General features: G+C 39.0%; 2 protein-coding genes across 5 annotated transcripts; both read right to left on the bottom strand.

The window, feature by feature from the left end:
- Window positions 1-6,225: 6,225 nt before the first annotated feature.
- Window positions 6,226-9,594, bottom strand: LOC137728150 (Leucine-rich repeat (LRR) family protein). 4 transcript variants are annotated; one of them, XM_088678461.1, is made up of 3 exons: window positions 7,048-9,594; window positions 6,953-6,963; window positions 6,226-6,595 (listed from the first exon to the last, which is right to left on the bottom strand). In XM_088678461.1, the coding sequence occupies exons 1-3, from the start codon at window positions 9,584-9,586 to the stop codon at window positions 6,410-6,412; spliced, it is 2,736 nt and encodes a 911-aa protein (XP_088534587.1). In that variant the 5' UTR covers window positions 9,587-9,594; the 3' UTR covers window positions 6,226-6,409. The 4 variants fall into 4 exon arrangements, with proteins under 4 accessions (XP_088534587.1, XP_088534585.1, XP_088534586.1 ...); XM_088678459.1 differs by having other exon boundaries at window positions 6,953-9,594; XM_088678460.1 differs by lacking the exon at window positions 6,953-6,963 and having other exon boundaries at window positions 6,226-6,564; window positions 6,964-9,594.
- A 1,973-nt stretch (window positions 9,595-11,567) lies between these two features.
- On the bottom strand, window positions 11,568-12,776 carry MEE14 (maternal effect embryo arrest 14). The gene is made up of 3 exons (XM_068467698.2): window positions 12,397-12,776; window positions 12,163-12,236; window positions 11,568-12,054 (listed from the first exon to the last, which is right to left on the bottom strand). Exons 1-3 carry the CDS (start codon window positions 12,638-12,640, stop codon window positions 11,743-11,745), a joined length of 630 nt encoding a protein of 209 aa, XP_068323799.2. The 5' UTR covers window positions 12,641-12,776; the 3' UTR covers window positions 11,568-11,742.
- Window positions 12,777-17,258: the final 4,482 nt, after the last annotated feature.

The raw sequence follows: 17,258 nt of genomic DNA, 5'->3' as shown, positions 1-17,258 counted from the left end.
TATAACCGCCAGAAATTGTGTCGGATGTAACTGCCAGAAATTGTGTTGGATATAATCGACAGAGAATAAATTAAAACCGACAGAAAGAAAAAATAATCAATAAATAAGAGCATTCTCTGTCGGATAAAACTGACAGAAAATATATTAATAATAAAAAAAATATATGAAAAGGACATGAGAGCATTCTTCCTTCTCCTGCTCGTTCTCGTTGAGCATTCTTGAACCAGATTCTGCAGCTAATGAGCAAACCAGATTGAGCTAATAAGGTACACCATGTTCTTCAATTCTTCAAGACAGAAGGTACTATACTCTCCAGATTTAGCATATGAATAGGCCTTGCACTTACAGCTATTTAAGCACCTGTCCTTGCATTCTGTTTCATTTTCAACATTGATTTGTGAATGTGCGTTTCCCACTTTCATCTTCTTCAAGCTCAAGAAGGTATCATTCTTGTTGTTGCCACATAATGCAGAGTCTCTTATGCATTCACTTGAAAAGTCTCCAGAATTCCACTGCTGTAGATACTGGGGCTTGAAACTTGGCAAACATTTGCACAACAGGGGCCTATTATTACTATTGCAGCTGCCAAGGTTGCCGCAAGCATTAAACACACAAATTCCACTGCTTTATGGAATTAAACCACGTCCAAAACTGTATCTTTCCAGTAATATTAATCACCAACCTTGTATAATTGTATTCTGATCGTGGAGGAATTCCTATGTTTTTATAAGAAGAGTGTTGACTCGAAGAACTGAAAACCTTGCAGGAATTTCATTTCCAACAAAAACATAAATTAAATCATAGGTGGAAGCATGTGGAAGGACTTACAGCGCTTTGCTTGTCTTTGTGCTCAATGACTTGCATTACTTCTGCCTTGTTCATCCATGGTGATTGAAGTGAGAAAAAGAAGGGGAGAAGAGAATAAGAAGGAAATGAGAAAAGGGGGAAGGGAGAAGCACTAGCAAAAGGAAGAGTTGGAGGGGTTTTATTTTGGAAAATTTTCATTATGGTCAGTTAAAACCGACAAAAACATTTTTTTAAAATAAAAACCGACAAAAAATTTTCATTACTGTCGGTTATAGCCGACAGAAACAAAATAGCAGCAAAATTCCCCCCAAAATTTTGTTATGATTTAAAAAAATAAAATAATAATTGTTTGGTTTAATAAATAAATAAATAATATTTATTTAAATAGAATACGTTTTTAAAAATTAAATAAATAATTGTTTGGTTTAATAGATAATAATCCATGTAAAATATGCAATAAAGAAAAAAAAAAGATAATTGTACAATGAAAATTTCATCACAAAAACTAAATATTATCTAATCAATACTTGAAAAACATAAATAAAAATTTATCACATTAATCTACCGTTTTGAGGCGATATGCATTCTACAAAACTTTTTTCAACGATCCAACCATCGAACTTATTTGTACACACTCCGAGATTGCATATGTAAAAAATTGTAAAAAACAAATATTCAGATATTACGTAACGGAACAAAAGTTTTCGACGGTTATAAACGAAAAATCACAATTTAACGGTTATTTTAGCTCCGATTTTAATGATTTTTTTACAGTTACACTCCACGAGCCTATAAGAATCCAATGAATAAATTTGATCTTCAATTTAAAATATTTACAATAGTGGATACCACAAAATCTTATTTTATACTTAATGGAAGTATGACATTAACTTTTAAGTGTTTATTTAATCTAGCGTTTTGACGCGATACACATTCTACGAAACTTTTTTCAATGATCTAACCGTCAAACTTGTTTGTACAGACTCCAAGATCACATACGTAAAAAATCACAAAAAACAAACATTCATATATTAGGTAACAAAACAAAAGTTTTCGACGGTTATAAATGAAAAATCACAATTTAACGGTTATTTTAGCTCCGATTTTGGTGATTTTTGTACAGCTACACTCCTCAACCCTATAAGAATGCATTGAATGAATTTGATCTTCAATTTAAAATATTTACACTAGTGAATACCACAAAATATTATTTTATACTTGATGGGGAAGTATAACATTAACTCTAAGTGTTGGTTTAATCTACCGTTTTGATGCGATACGCATTCTACGAAATGTTTTTCAATGATCCAACTGTCAAACTTGTTTGTACACACTCCAAGATCGGATACGTAAAAAATTGCAAAAAACAAACATTCAGATATTAAGTAATGGAACAAATGTTTTCGATGGTTATAAATGAAAAATCATAATTTAACGATTATTTTAGCTCCGATTTTGATGATTTTTTGCAGCTACACTCGTCGATCCTATAAGAATGCAATGAATGAATTTGATCTTCAATTTAAAATATTTACACTAGTGGATAAATCTTATTTTATAATTAATGGAAGTATAACATTCACTCTTTAAGTGTTTGTTAAATTTATCAATTTGATAGGATATGCATTCTATGAAACTAGTTTCAACAATCCAACCGTCAAATATGTTTGTATATACTCCGAGATAGCATGTGTAAAAAATCGCAAAAAAAAAAAAAAAAAGCACATTAAGAGATTATTCTGGCGGCCATCCAAAATTTTGCTTTGTTTGTGTCGGTTATATCCGACCGGGCCATGAGTGAAAAAAAAAAATTTAAAACATGTGTTTTTTTATTTTTTTTTAATCAATATAACATTTTAAAATAATAAAATCAGACATGTTAGAGTATGCCAAATGTTCATGTGTGTTTATGTGCCAGACAATGTGCTTTGTGACGCATTAAAAAAAAATTGTTTGAATTTCTTTGTATCTTGTTGCTTGCTTGTGAGGGAGCATAATCCTTATTACAAAAATAATAGAGGTTCAAATTGTCGTCTGTTGTTATTATTCTCTTAGAAAATTTATGGCTCATGTGAATTGGGTTCATTAGACTTTAGGGTCATGAGTGAAATTTTTTTTTTTTAAAATATGTGCTTATTTATTTATTTTTAATCAATATAACATTTTAAAATAATAAAATTTTCATTTCTGTCGATTATAACCGCAAGAAAGTAAAATAATAAAATAGTCATGTTCTGTCGGTTATAACCGCCACCATTAACTTAAAAACCGCCAGAAGATGTCAAAAATATTTAAAAAAACGATTCAAAAATACTGTCGGTTATAACCGATAGGATTTATTTGATATCCACCAGGAATTTATGTCAAATATTACCGACAAGATTTTTCTAATATCCGCCACCATCATCCGCCACCTAAAGCTAATATTATAGTATTGTTGCTCCCCGTATATACAATTTACTCGAGAAAACATTTCTTTCCTTTGGCACTGGATAGGGTGGAGACCCAAAAACCTTTTGGATTTCCTGTGATGTTCTTAAAGGTATGTTGAGGCGATTTTTTGGAGATCAGATTTATTACTTCTATCTTTTGAGTAGCCAATTCTTTGAAATGGGAAATAGCTTCCTTTAACTCTTTGACACACGCCTTTATGTCAGCAAGTCTAGTTGATTCTCTAACTAGCTAGCTTGCTGAACACTTTCCAGTGACAGGCATATTTCCATGACATCCTCCCAAGTCTTGTCTATGGTGATGACCTCATCGTATTTTTGGTGGGTATTGCCTTGGATGACGGCAAAGCTGTTGTTGTTAACCTAGCGTTTAGACATGTCAGGTGGTAAAGTAATTTGGCCGAGAGGAATACGAGTTCACTCTCAATGAAAGCACCAATTGTTACAAGCAAATTCGCGTACTGTGAATGGTAGTTGTGCACAAACTCTAGCAACCTACAAAATAGTAAACAATCATGACCAAGCCTAAGACCCGTAGTGGGAAAGGTGTGCCTGCCAATGTCTATCCGATGGTCAAGTTAGTGAATGATTTTAGACTCAAGCAGTGGGAAAGAGAATTCAAGTGTTTCGATTGTGTTACCAGAGATTAACCCTAGACAAGTGTATATATACCTTGGGAGAGACTTTTTTAGGATGGAATCATAGTTCTAAGCCGGGGGAATCCTAGAGAATATCTAGAAGTAGATACTACATCCTCTTATGAACTCCAAAACTTATAAGATTTGAAATTATCCATATCCGGATCAAATTGTATGTCTTGGGGAACAAGTATGGTCATCCAACGGGTGATGGTTACACCACTAATCTATTTGATACAGCTTTGCCTAGAACTGGTGAGTCCATGATTGGACTTTTGAGGTAACTGTATTCAGATCAGCCTTACTCCTGCCCTAAAATCATGGTCCTATTGTACAATTTCATCAAGTCTAAAGATGGCGAAAATTTGCTACCACTATGGTTGAAGGCAAAAATGAAATATGTCGAAAGAATTGTGGTAATAATCATGACAATACTAATGATTAGGTGTGTTGTATGATGTTTAATTATTTAAGTTGACACTCTGAGCTCAATAATTGGTTATGTTTATGATATTTCTTGTTTTCCAATAAATGTATACATGTTTGAGATTGGATATATTATAACAGGAATAGTCTCTGACAAATACATTATTGGAACTCTATATTACTTCTCACTAATTGACCGTTTTGAGTAATTTATTAATATTGTGGTACATCAAAGGAATTATATTGCATGTAGATTTAAAACATCATTGACTTGCATTAGTGGATTACTTAAAATCAGTATTTATAATGAGGGTGCTTTCAAATATAATGCACCTAATGCTTATTTCTTAAACCATAAGGCATATCACATATGTGTCATATGTGTCGTGTAGGCCAAGTGGGAGAATGTAAGAATATGACATATGACACATATCACATATAGACTATGTTGTGTGGGCCCACATGACATAGTCTATGTGTGGTATATTTGGTTTATTGGATATTGTTTTGGACGCAATCCTATTGTCAAATTATGAGAATTGGTTTCCTATTTTATTACATTGATGGGTGGTGATTACTTATGGGCTTCATTAGGAAGCATGTATTCTCTCTCTACTATAATAGTGCACATAACTAAATACACTTTTGATAACGTTATGGCAAATATAGTTAAACGTATTTTCTGAGCCTGCAATTTTTAGGGAAATTTTCGTAGAATGATATGTGCTTAGTGCTTGCTTCATAAAGACTTGAATTTAAAAAAAATATATGATGATGTGCTTATAATGAAAAGAAATCCAATCAAAACACTTATATTCAGTTTTCCAAACAAACCTTTACTAACAGTGTAATTTAATCATAATAAAATTAATTTCGTTCATGATCAGCCACCACTTGGAATCATTTTCTCTAATTTTTGTTTTTGTTTTTGTTTTTTTGTTTTTGTTTTACTTCTTTAGCAATAAATCCATGATAACACATTAACTTTAGCAAAAGAGAGAGCCCATGTAAGTTGCAATAGAAGGTAGTTGAAATTACAAATCTCATTGCAGAGGCGGCGTTAGGGATGTGTAAAAAAGCACAGTGGCACAAGACCCTAAACTTCTAAGGGCTCCCAAAAATTATCATCCTACTGCATATTACATAGCGTATAATTTTCTAATAAAAAAGTTTTGATTGAAAAGAAAAATCATCAACATAAGATTTTATCTACATTACAATTGATTAAGTGAAGCCTATACTTAGGGCTGGTTTGGTATTGCTGTGCTTTGAAAAAAAGCTGCTTCTGCTGTGCTGTGAGAATAAGCAGCTGTGAAATAAAGTAGCAGAGTGTTTGGTGAACTTTTTTGTAAAAGTGCTTTTGAAAAAAAAAAGCTGTATTATAGTGTTTGGTAAACTTTTATGTAAAACAGATGTGAAAAAAAGCCAGTTTTTCAAAGCTGGGTTTTGCAGCTTCTTGTTTTTGGCTTTTTTTCACCCAAAACTGTGAAAAAAAGCTGAAGCTGAATGTTTACCAAACACAAAAACAGCTCCCAGCTTTTTTTTATACCAGCTTTTTTCAGAATCACCTCAGTACCAAACCAGGCCTTAAAATCTTAATTTTCACTTTTCTCAAACAATAAGAAAACTTGTCTATTACTCTTTTTCACTTTTCTCAAACAATAAGAAAACTTTTGTATTACTTTCTTCCTATTTTCTCAAGGGATAAAATACCAACTTGTATATTACTTTCTTCCACAACCACATCCGTATATCTCTTTCAGTCATGCTCCTTTTTCATGGATGGACCTTAAATCATAATTTCATGGTAATTGGAAATCATTCCATTAGTAAGAGAAAGATGTTCATTTCAATCAAGTTTTTTGTATTGATTGTTGAATTATGTATAATATATTGTCCAAAAATTATTTTTTAAAATAAGGAATTTTTTTTTATTTCATTCGCACAGGGCCCCCAAAATGTCAGAGACGGCCCTGTCTCACTGTATTTGCATGATTCTCAAGTTACAAGTGAGTGTGTACAAGGTGTTTTCAAACTAGAGAAAAAAAATACAAAATAAGGCAAACATGTGAAATGATAAACTATTACTCAATAGCCTGGGAACATTGGCGGTGGTGGCGATGAGTATAGTGCTCCAATGTTTGGTGGTAGCACGAAGTCTGGTTGGGTTGGTGGTGAAGACTGCACAGGAGGAGGCAAAGGAGGAGATGGAGTTGGAGCTGGGGGAGGAGGTGATTCGACTGGTGGTGGTAGGGATTGGACAGGTGGTGGTGGGGATTCAACTGGTGGTGGTGGAGATTGGACAAGTGGTGGTGGGGATTCAATTGGTGGTGGTGGAGATTGGACAGGCGGTGGTGGGGATTCAACTGGTGGTGGTGGAGATTGGACAGGCGGTGGTGGCGATTCAACTGGTGGTGGTGGAGATTGGACAGGCGGTGGTGGTGATTCCACTGGTGGTGGTGGAGATTGGACAGGCGGTGGTGGTGATTCAACTGGTGGTGGAGATTGGACAGGTGGTGGTGGCGATTCAACTGGTGGTGGTGGAGATTGGACAGGCGGTGGTGGTGATTCCACTGGTGGTGGTGGAGATTGGACAGGCGGTGGTGGGGATTCAATTGGTGGTGGTGGTGGAGATTGGACAGGTGGTGGTGGGGATTGGACAGGCGGTGGTGGGGATTCAATTGGTGGTGGTGGGGATTCAACTGGTGGTGGTGGAGATTGGGTAGGCGGTGGTGGGGATTCAACTGGTGGTGGTGGAGATTGGACAGGCGGTGGTGGAGATTCAATTGTTGGTGGAGGGGATTGGACATGTGGTGGAGATTGCACAGGCTCTGGTGTTGGTTCTGGTGTTGGAGATTGTAGCGGAGGAGATTGCACAGGCTCTGGTGTTGGTGGTGGTTGAATTGGATATAATGGATCTTCCTTAGGGCTACGACCAATTGGGCTTGGTGAAGGTGCGGGTGTTAGTGGTGTCTCAATCTCTGGTGTTTCGGGTGGCTCTGCCTTTGGTGTCGGTGGTGGCTTTACCTTTGGTGTTGGAGGTGGCTCAACTTTAGGTGTAGGAGGAGGCTCAACCTTTGGTGCAGGAGGTGGCTCGGCCTTAGGTGTTTGCGGTGGTTCGACCTCAGGTGCTTGGGGTGGTTCAGCTTCTGGTGTTTGGGGTGGCTCGGCCTCTGGTGTTGGAGGTGGTTCAGCCTTTGGTGTTGGAGGTGGCTCAACTTTAGGTGTGGAAGGTGGCTCTACCTTTGGCATGGGAGGTGGCTCTGCCTTTGGTGAGGGGGGTGGTTCGGCCTTAGGCACCGGAGGTGGTTCGGCCTTTGGTGCTGGTGGTAGCTCAACCTTGGGTGTGGAAGGTGGCTCGGCCTTTGGTGTAGATGGTGGCTCAGCCTTTGGTATGAGTGGTGGCTCGACTTTAGGTGCAGGTGGTGGCTCAGCCTTGGGTGTGGGAGGTGGCTCTGCCTTGGGTGCAGGTGGTGGCTCTGCCTTTGGAGTCGGTGGTGGCTCGGCCTTTGGAGTCGGTGGTGGCTCGGCCTTTGGAGTCGGTGGTGGCTCAGCCTTTGGAGTTGGTGGTGGCTCGACCTTAGGTGTCGATGGTGGCTTTGCTTTTGGAGTTGGTGGTGTCTCAGCTTTTGGTTTGGGTGGCGGTTTAGCCTTAGGCGTAGGTGGTGGCTCTGCCTTTGGAGTGGGTGGTGGCTCGGCCTTAGGTGTGGGTGGTGGCTCGACCTTGGGAGTGGGTGGTGGCTCGACCTTCGGGGTGTGTGGGGGCTCCGCCTTTGGTGTGGGTGGCAACTCAGCCTTCGGAGTGGGTGGCGGTTCAGCCTTTGGAGTAGGTGGCGGTTCAGCTTTTGGTGTGGGTGGCGGCTCAACCTTTGGAGTTGGTGGTGGCTCAGCCTTTGGTGTTGGTGGCAGCTCGACCTTAGGCGTGGGTGGTGGCTCAGCTTTAGGCGTGGATGGCGGTTTAGCCTTTGGCGTTGGTGGTGGCTCAGACTTTGGTGTAGGTGGTCGTTCAGCCTTTGGCGTTGGAGGTTGTTGAGGCTTTGGTGTCTTAGGCTTTTCTGGTGTAGAAGATCCACCACAATTCTTGCTGCAATCCACGGGCTTAGTTACCACAGGGAAACAAGTCTTTGTGTTCTTTTGCTTGGGCCTTCCTGGCATGCAGTTGCCTGAATCATCCAACACTATCTTCGATTTAGGATTAGGCATACATTTTTGAGCCTCCCCACTAAAATAGTTGTAAGCAAATGTGAAATTGGCCATCTTAGGCAACGTGCAAATCTTATCAGTCACAAACCCTGTCAACCTGTTGTACCCAATATCCAATTCCTCAATGCTCTGTAGCCCGACAAAGCTTTTTGGTAAAGAACCTATAAATCCATTGTAGCTCACCTCAAAAACTTGCAATTTTCCAAGGTTTCCAATCTCAGGAGGGAAGCACCCGCCAAGCTGATTGTTCATGAAGATCAGCTCGTTCACATTGCACATGTTCCCAACGCTGTGCGGGATGCAACCACTGAAATTGTTAAACGCAAATGAAACAACAGAAACCTTGGAGTTTCCAATCGTCTCTGGAATCACTGACGTGAATCTGTTGTGGTTCAAGAAAATGGCATCAAACTCCTTGGTGAAAAGCTCTGGAGGTAGCTCACCTTCGAAGCCATTGAACCTGAGGTCAAGGTACTTGCAATTAGGCCATCTCAGGACGACTCCAGGAAAACGACCAACGAATCGGTTGTTGCTGATGTCGAACTCGTACATAAGCGTCAACCTTCTGCAGCTCTCTGGGACGATACCACAAAATCTGTTGGAGTTGATGTGGAAGAGAGCGAGGTCGGTAAGGAGCCCCATTTCGACAACGAGATGTCCTGCAATGTCTGCATGGTTGAGATCTATGCCGGCCACCACGTTCAAGCTCGGGTTGTCGAGCGCCGGAGCACAGAACACCCCTTTGTAGGCACAAACATTCTCCCCTACCCAGTTAGCGGTGAAGTTAAAAGGGTCGGAAAAAATAGCTCTCTTCTGCGCCTGGAGAGCGACATAAGCCCTCTTGAGCCTATCGTTTTCAAATTTAAGCTTGGCGTCGACTTGAACCTCGTAGTTGTCTGGGAGGTCACCATTCTCCGGGAGAGAAGTGAGTTGGCGGTGGGCTATGTGAGCAGCTTCAGCATTAGTTAGGGCGAATGAAAGAGCTGGAAACGAAGAGAGAATGAGGGAGAAGAGAAGAAAGCAGTAGCCCAAGGCCGTGGGGGAGAGAAGAGATGGAGCCATGGATGAAGTCGAGTAACTTGGCTTTGCCCAAGGCTGCTTATAAAGGCGAAGGGAAGGGAGGTAGAGGGAAGCAGTGATATTCTTGGCATGTGATTGAATGGTTGGGAAAAGACAGAGGTAATCGTTTTGTTTTAGCACCGGAAATTATGCTGGTCTTCTTAATATTTACATGCACACTCCACCAAGTTTGGAGGTACGTTCAAATTTTGTGGCCTAAAAATTGACCTTTGACTGGGTCCCTTTTTTTTATTTTTTTATTTATTTTTTTGTTCATTAACTGTCGTATGGTGGATGATTGCATTTAGTTTAATTATTAACTTGTTGACGCAGTGCTTAGGGGTTTCATGCATCAGGTTTTCTACTTTTCTTGCTTCAAATAGCATGATACATATCTAATATTTGACAATGGTGGCAGAAAAAAGAATATTAAAAATACTTATCGTTAATTAATGATTGTAATGAACGACGCTCTGGGGTTAGTTGGTTAGTAGGTATACCCACTTCTAATAGAGTGCGTAAAAAACCACAATTCCTGCTCAAATTTGAAAAAAAAAAAAAAAAAAAAAACTAGAATGTTGGTCAATAGGATTCTCGTCTAGTTATTGTATGTATGTCATGCTGGGCTATGAGAAGCAAGGAAGAACATTGAACCAATCGCATCAGATCAGGTCAAGTGAACAGAAAGAGAAGATGAAAAGCATCTGCTCACAAATCGAAAAGTGACGCTTATAACATGAGAAAAGTACAAAATGCGGTGAAATTGTGTGCAGTAAAACATAAAGTAAATAACACATAATGTTTACGAGGTTTGACAAGTGTGCTTATGTTCTCAAGGCAGTAACAGTATATCTTTCATTATCAAACTGAAATTAAAAAGCAATGAAACAAGAGATTGTATGTTTTCTTCTTTGTAACATTTGTGAGCTAATAGGCCTTTATATAAGAAACCATATTGTTCCCGACTAAGGCCAAGAAATGTAAAAGTAGGCAACACACATTCAACATTGTAGGCGGCATGAAGCGGTGGGACTCTGCCTATTTCTTCATATGGATCATCCACTTTTATAACACGAAATTCATTAATTGAAAGGAGACTTATTTTTAGCTACCTCTCTTGGAGCTTCATTTAGATCTCACTTTGCTCCTGTAATTCAAATGTCAACACTTTATTCCTTGAAACTTAAAATTGTTTCACTGTAACATCTTGATTCTCATATTTCTGAAAGTTATAGATCGTCTCCTGAAATATATGCGAGACCCAACATTCAATTAGATTATGCCACATCCTTAATAAATTTGATTATAATCTCTATTATGCCTTAAAACATTCAACAATCAGCGAATATTAAGTTTAAAAGAAATTGAAGAGATGAAAAAAAAAATGATTAGTCTGATGCACTCAAATCAAATCCACATGAGAAATTAAGAGATCTACGATGACGTAGAACGACTTTTAAGTTTTATAGAGTTAACAGTTTCAGGAGGCAAATGGAATCAAAATGAATTCTAGAGGGCAAAGGAGAGCAAACTTTGAGTTTCAGGGAATAAAATTGCGACTTTTGAGTTGGTAGAGTGAGATTAAAATCAAGTTTTAGGAGCCACCTAGCATTACAGTCTAAGCTTAACCATTGCCTCACGACTTTAGTTTAAATAAGATCGTTTGTTCAAAAAAAAAAAAAAAAAAATCAAGTTCTAAGGAAAGTAGGTAAAAATAACTGTGAAAGGATAAGAATTTTTACAAAGAGGACTGGGCGCATAGGTGTAGCTAGAATTTGTACAAAGAGGACTGGGAGCACAGGTGTAGCCACGCTAAAACCTTGACGGTGATATGTCTACATGAGTTAGAATCCCTTTATTTGCTGGGAGTAGGAATGAGATGATCACTACGGGAATTAAATAACCATGCCTACAACAATAAGAGATAAGGTTGTCTCTGTCTGTTTAAGCAACAAAAGAAGATAAGGTTTGAAATCTCACAAAATTACAAGAAACCTCTTTGATTCAACTCTCGATGAAGAAAACTTATAAAGCCTAAACCTAATAACACATATACACACATCCAACTTCGCACTTGAACTTAATCCCAACAAAAATAAACAAAGATATAAACTTATTACTTTACAAGCCGATTTTACAAAGCGATATTCTAAACCGCTCTAATCTGTTTCGTAGTCGGGGGCCTGAGAATACCAAACAGGGTGCCTCCCCTTGATTCTAAGCAGCCTGGTGAAGGGTGAATCCGGCATTCTTCCTCTTTCTTCTTCCTCCAGCTCATCAGCCGATTTCGGCAACCCATCTGGTATCGGACACTCTCTCTCTCCTTTTCCCACATTCGACGGCTTTGCCGAATTGAATCCCAACTTCTTTTCCTTTTGGATTCCTGCAATCCCGTGTAGGCAGCCCACCAACGTCTTCACGCCTCCTGCCTGAAGAATCAGCTTCTCCACATCCTGTTTTGGCATCTCCTTCTGCACGAAAAAAATCGGAAAGGATATGTCTTTAAAAATCCTCCATTTTCTCAGCAACCAAACAGTCCATCCAACTGGGAAAGAAAGTGCTGAAAGCTAAAAATATACCTCGAGATCTTTGAGCTCGAAATATGCTCTCCAGCAGCTATAGGACTCGTCTCCTTCCAGCGTCGAACAGTACTCTGAACCAAAACCACAGAAATTGAATCAATAAATCGAAAAGATTCATACAACCCAATACAACAAAATCAGATACAAAATCAGATCATAAATCAAAATTCAATTCACATTAACTAACAAAAAAAAATGAAAAAAGCTGAAATTTAGGAGATGGGTACGAACCAGAGAGCTCGTTCTCGCACTTTTCGATCAAGGGCGGGTCTTTAATGCCGCGCTCAAACTTTGACCGGCTGAAAGGCTCGAGCTTTGGAATATAAGAATGATTTCTCGACGAGGAACAAACAGTGGAAGTGAAGTTCGGCGTTCTTGCCGTTAACAACGACGGGGATGATCGTGTGGTGGGATAAGCTTCTCGGAGCAGAGGAGAAGACGGCGGACAAGATCGAAGCATGACTAACCTTATCATCGTGTCAAAACACACCCCAGGTCAAATTATCCCTACTTTGCCTCTTGGATTGGACTGGACTGAACTGGACCGGTTCGGATTGGATTCAGAATTAGGAAGGAGATGCTAATGCTATTTTATACTAGAAACGCTCGGCGGAGTGGATAAGGATTAAAGCCTCAGATACGACTTACAGTGTTTTTTCAAGGATATTTAGGGGGTGATAATAGTACAGGACTGTGTTGGAAGGGGGTAACAGATAAATCAGGGCCGTTGATGAATATCCACGTGGTTGTATCCTGGCGTTAAGGAGAAGTTACGGTGATTTTTGGTGGAAAGCGTCGATGTGGGACTGGATTATTGGGCGGTGGCATTTCGGATCGATGAAGCATATCGCGGCGGGTTGTGTGAATCAGTGGGCGGGAAGAGAACAAACAGGGGATACCCGGTAAACAGTCTGAATTCTTTTTTTTGTTGGTTTTTTTGTTTGGTGTTCCGAGCATTCTGTGTATTCTAACAGTTAGATCCATGTTTAACAATAAAAAAAAATTGTTTTTCACACTTCAAAATTCTCATGTTAAATTCCAAACCTTTTATATTTAAAAAAAAAAAAAACATTTGTAAGGAGTGTAAAATAAGATTTTTAAAATACCAATAACACTTCTCTGAAAAAAAATAATACAAAAACAATAAAAAATTAAAATTTAACCAAATTAAGCATTCAAAGTTTTTTTTTTTTTTTTTTTTTTTTTTAAATATCATTTTGTCCTCAGAGATATTTGTGGAGGCAAAATTTTTTTTTCTTGAACAAACGATATTAGCAAAACTAAAAAAGAAGGATGAAGTTAGCCTCACAATGGACTAGCAACAATGTGGGTTGAATTCGTCTTTGGCGATAACCAACCTAAGACCTTTCACTTACAAGTGAAGAAGAATATGACACATCCCGACCCAAAATGTCCACTGGACACCTGAATTGCGATGTGCTGGCTGACACCTGAAAGGTGACAAAGGTGACAAAGTCATAAAGTGTAGTAATGTGGAAAATGTGAATAAATTAAAACCTAAAAGTGACTAATTTAGAGTGCGCATGTGAGCAGGTTTGAACCTATATTACACAAGTGATGTCAGAGCATAGATAAATTTGCAGTAAAAGGAGAGTAATGACATTTATACCAAAAGGAGAAGTCTCCTACATAACAGCTTTTGCCAACCATCATCGTCGTCACGAAACCTCTGCCATTAAAATCCTAGAAGGGCAAAAAATTAGGGTGAGTGGGCCTGAAAATAAAGTTTTGTAAAACCTTTTTGAAAAGTATTGCCCCTTGTTAACCCTATTTAAACCTCACCACACCGACGCGTGGCTCCGACAACAGTGAGCGTGGTGTCTACTCACTGAACCGCGGCGACGAGTACAACTACGACGGTGGTCCTCGACCATGCGCCACCATATGCATCCTGTTCTCTTTCCCAGTTTTTGATAAGGGCAAACGGAAGAACTCTGGCAAGTTCCAAGTCCAATTCAAGGTGAAATCTCCCACATTTCACTTGAAGGTTTTAACTTACAATTTATGCTGGATATCTATGTTCTTATTGCATGCATGGACGCCGTTAGTTTTGACGCATTGTAGCACCTATTCTGTTAACTTTGACAGAATTGCCTGATGAAAAAGGTATATTCCATTAACCCTATTAAAACCTCACCATACCAGTGCGTGGCTCCAACGACGATAAGTGTGGTGTCTACTCATAGAACTGCGACGGCGAGTATGACTGCGCGTTAGCTGGCAACGGTGGCCCACGACATGTGACACCACCGCGGCGGCGCGTGGTGCGCTTGGTTGCGCATGCGGCAACGTGTGATAGACTCGAGACTTAACCCTAGGTTTTTTGGTGTTCCAAGTCACGTGGTCCCCTCCGTTTGTGCAACTTTAATACCTAAATGGTAGTTTTGGGCATCCCATGAATTGATGATTTTAGCTGATTTTAGCTTATGTTGACTATCACAAGATTATCAGAGGACCAGAATGACACAATCGATGAGCTTATTTGGGAAGGACGCTCTATTTACCTGTGAGTAGACCCCTTCGAAAACCAAAATGTTTTTACATCATATATATGTTTATATATGCCTTATATGTGGATGCATACTAATATGTTAGTCTTTGATGAGACTTGTGAGGATATTTGACAATATCATTGGATCATTAGTGATCTATTTTCACCACATGGTCATCATGTAATATTTTTATATAGCTATCTTCGACCATAGATTATTTGCAAGTGATATTTGTCCATAGATGCTAGGGTTGATGATTGTTACTAGTATTGAGATTAATTAGTTAATGCTAGTATTTTGTGCTTGCTACACTTATGTTAGTGGATGCTAGCATGTTTGATTGATGTAAGGTATGATTTCTGAACTTGACTTGATTGTTTTCGATTGTATTGTTGGATGAGATTTTAATATTATGGTAGTAAATATTATTATATAGTTTTCGCTATATATGTTTTCAAAACAGGGATTATTATGTTTAACGATGATTTTATAACTGTGATAAACTGGTCCACTCACATTTTGTTTTATCAACCACTTCAGGACGTAACAAGAGTAAGGAGAACATCGGTGGGGACGAGTGGGCTTGGCAGTGAAGCTTTCATCCTCTAGATTTTCGGTGATGGTTCATTTACTGCAGTTTTATCTTAGTTGTAATAATAGTGGCATGATCGTACTTTTGATTATGCATAGCACTGCACTTTGTTGTATTTATACTTGTGTTAGACTTCTGCCACCCCGGTGTGGGTCATAACGGTAGTAAGGTTAGCGATAAATGACATGGATGGCAAAGGGCAGGCCAAACCATCCACACTGCCGCACTTCCAAACCCCACCACCATCACGAACCCAAATAGGATGAAATGATAGTTCTAAGGGCAAAGCCCTCGAAGAACCCAAATCACCGAGAAAACAACAGCAGATCTACATGCCAAACTGTGGGCATCCAAGAGAGCCGCCACTGGGAACACCACAAAATTGACTCCACCTAGGACACATAAACATGATAAATCTGAAGGCTCTCCATGCCAAAGCGAATGAGCGACCCAACGAAATCTGCATCCAGAACGTTACAACACCAAACCCAACAACCACCATAAACCATCTAGGAAAGCCACTTATGCCGTGAGGGAGTGGAATACGCGATCTACCAAAAAGCAAACCCTGGGTTAACATCCACCAAATGAAGGACCAAGGGAGACTATCAATTACCTCGCTCATGAGAGAAACGGGTGAAACAGTCGCCATAACCGTCAAAACTAAAACACACATGACGGTAGAGCCATCCAAGGGAACACAGAGTGTAAAGGAACCTTTGGATCTAAGCTCGCCAGTGGGACGATGGAAAAAACGTGGGAGGAAAGCAAATGGAGAGAAGCCTGGGATGAGGGAGAGGGAGAAGAGAGGGATGGACGCAAGGTGGAGGAGCTAAAAGTAGGGAGGGAGAAACAGCCACCAGTCCCCAGCCATAGCTAGACGCCGGCGGCTAAGGAGATGGGTTTTTCTGGGTTTTTGAGAGAGGGTTTTTAGAGAGAAAGATTATTATTTTTTTCCCTTATTCTCCTTGTTTGAACACTTTATCATTATATGTGCTTTATTTGAACACTTTAAAATTAACTTTGTGTAAGTATGGTATATAATTTTATTTTCTATGGAATTATTTTTATGATATGGTTATTTGTAATTTACTCCACATGTGTAGAATTCAACGATTTACCAATAAACAAATTCATACCTTGAAGTAGAGCCACCAAATCGACAGTATCTTAACATAATCACTGCAGTCATCTTAAACTCAATAGCCAATGTAGTTTATGTTAACATCTGAAATATTGTCTGCTTCACTTGATTGCTATGGTTAATTGAGACTATTGTTACAGTTAACTAACATAGTGCATGAATTTCTGCATTAACTTTGTTGACGAGGACATCATTGCCAAACCCTTTAGGTTTTACCAACGGAAGAGATGTTTGTGACAGCTTTCTGTTTCCTATTTGGCTTTTTTTTTTTCTTTTTTTTTTTAAGTTTTTTTTCTTTTCCTATTTTCTAGTAGGATTACCTCTTTAGGAAGCAAATTATAGACCAAAAGCAACAACTTGATAGTCTTTTATCGGAGCTAGAATTGTCGATGAATTTGCCTTGAACGGAAGAGAAAAACCAGTGAATATATATTTTGACTTTGCATGCATCCATCTTCTCTTTTCTCTCAGATGGAAAATGGAAACTGGAAGTAGGAAAATCTTCTGTGAACCAATTGGTTTGTGTGTGTGTGTGTGTGTGTGTGTGTGTGTGTGTGTGTATATATATTCCAGAAAACACTTCATTCTTATCAGACATTAGTCCTTCGTCCTCCCTCAAGGGCAAAGCAAAATCATCCAAATCAACAAGTTCAAAAAAGATCAAGAAATCCTCCCAACTCCAAGAAATGGCAGATAAGCTTATGGCAGAAGCAGCCTTGCTACTCAAACAAGAAGAAGAAGCAAACTTAGATTCATTCGACGCCTCGTCCTAACCCGTCAAATGGTCCGACTACCAAGATTCTCAGGATCCGTTTGAAATTTGAAATTCAAAATGTAATAGATT

This window comes from Pyrus communis, chromosome 10 (assembly GCF_041283825.1).
Source record: "Pyrus communis isolate YQ-2024b chromosome 10, ASM4128382v1, whole genome shotgun sequence".
Classification (NCBI taxonomy): Eukaryota; Viridiplantae; Streptophyta; class Magnoliopsida; order Rosales; family Rosaceae; genus Pyrus; species Pyrus communis.
This window is presented reverse-complemented; position numbering and strand designations above follow the sequence as displayed.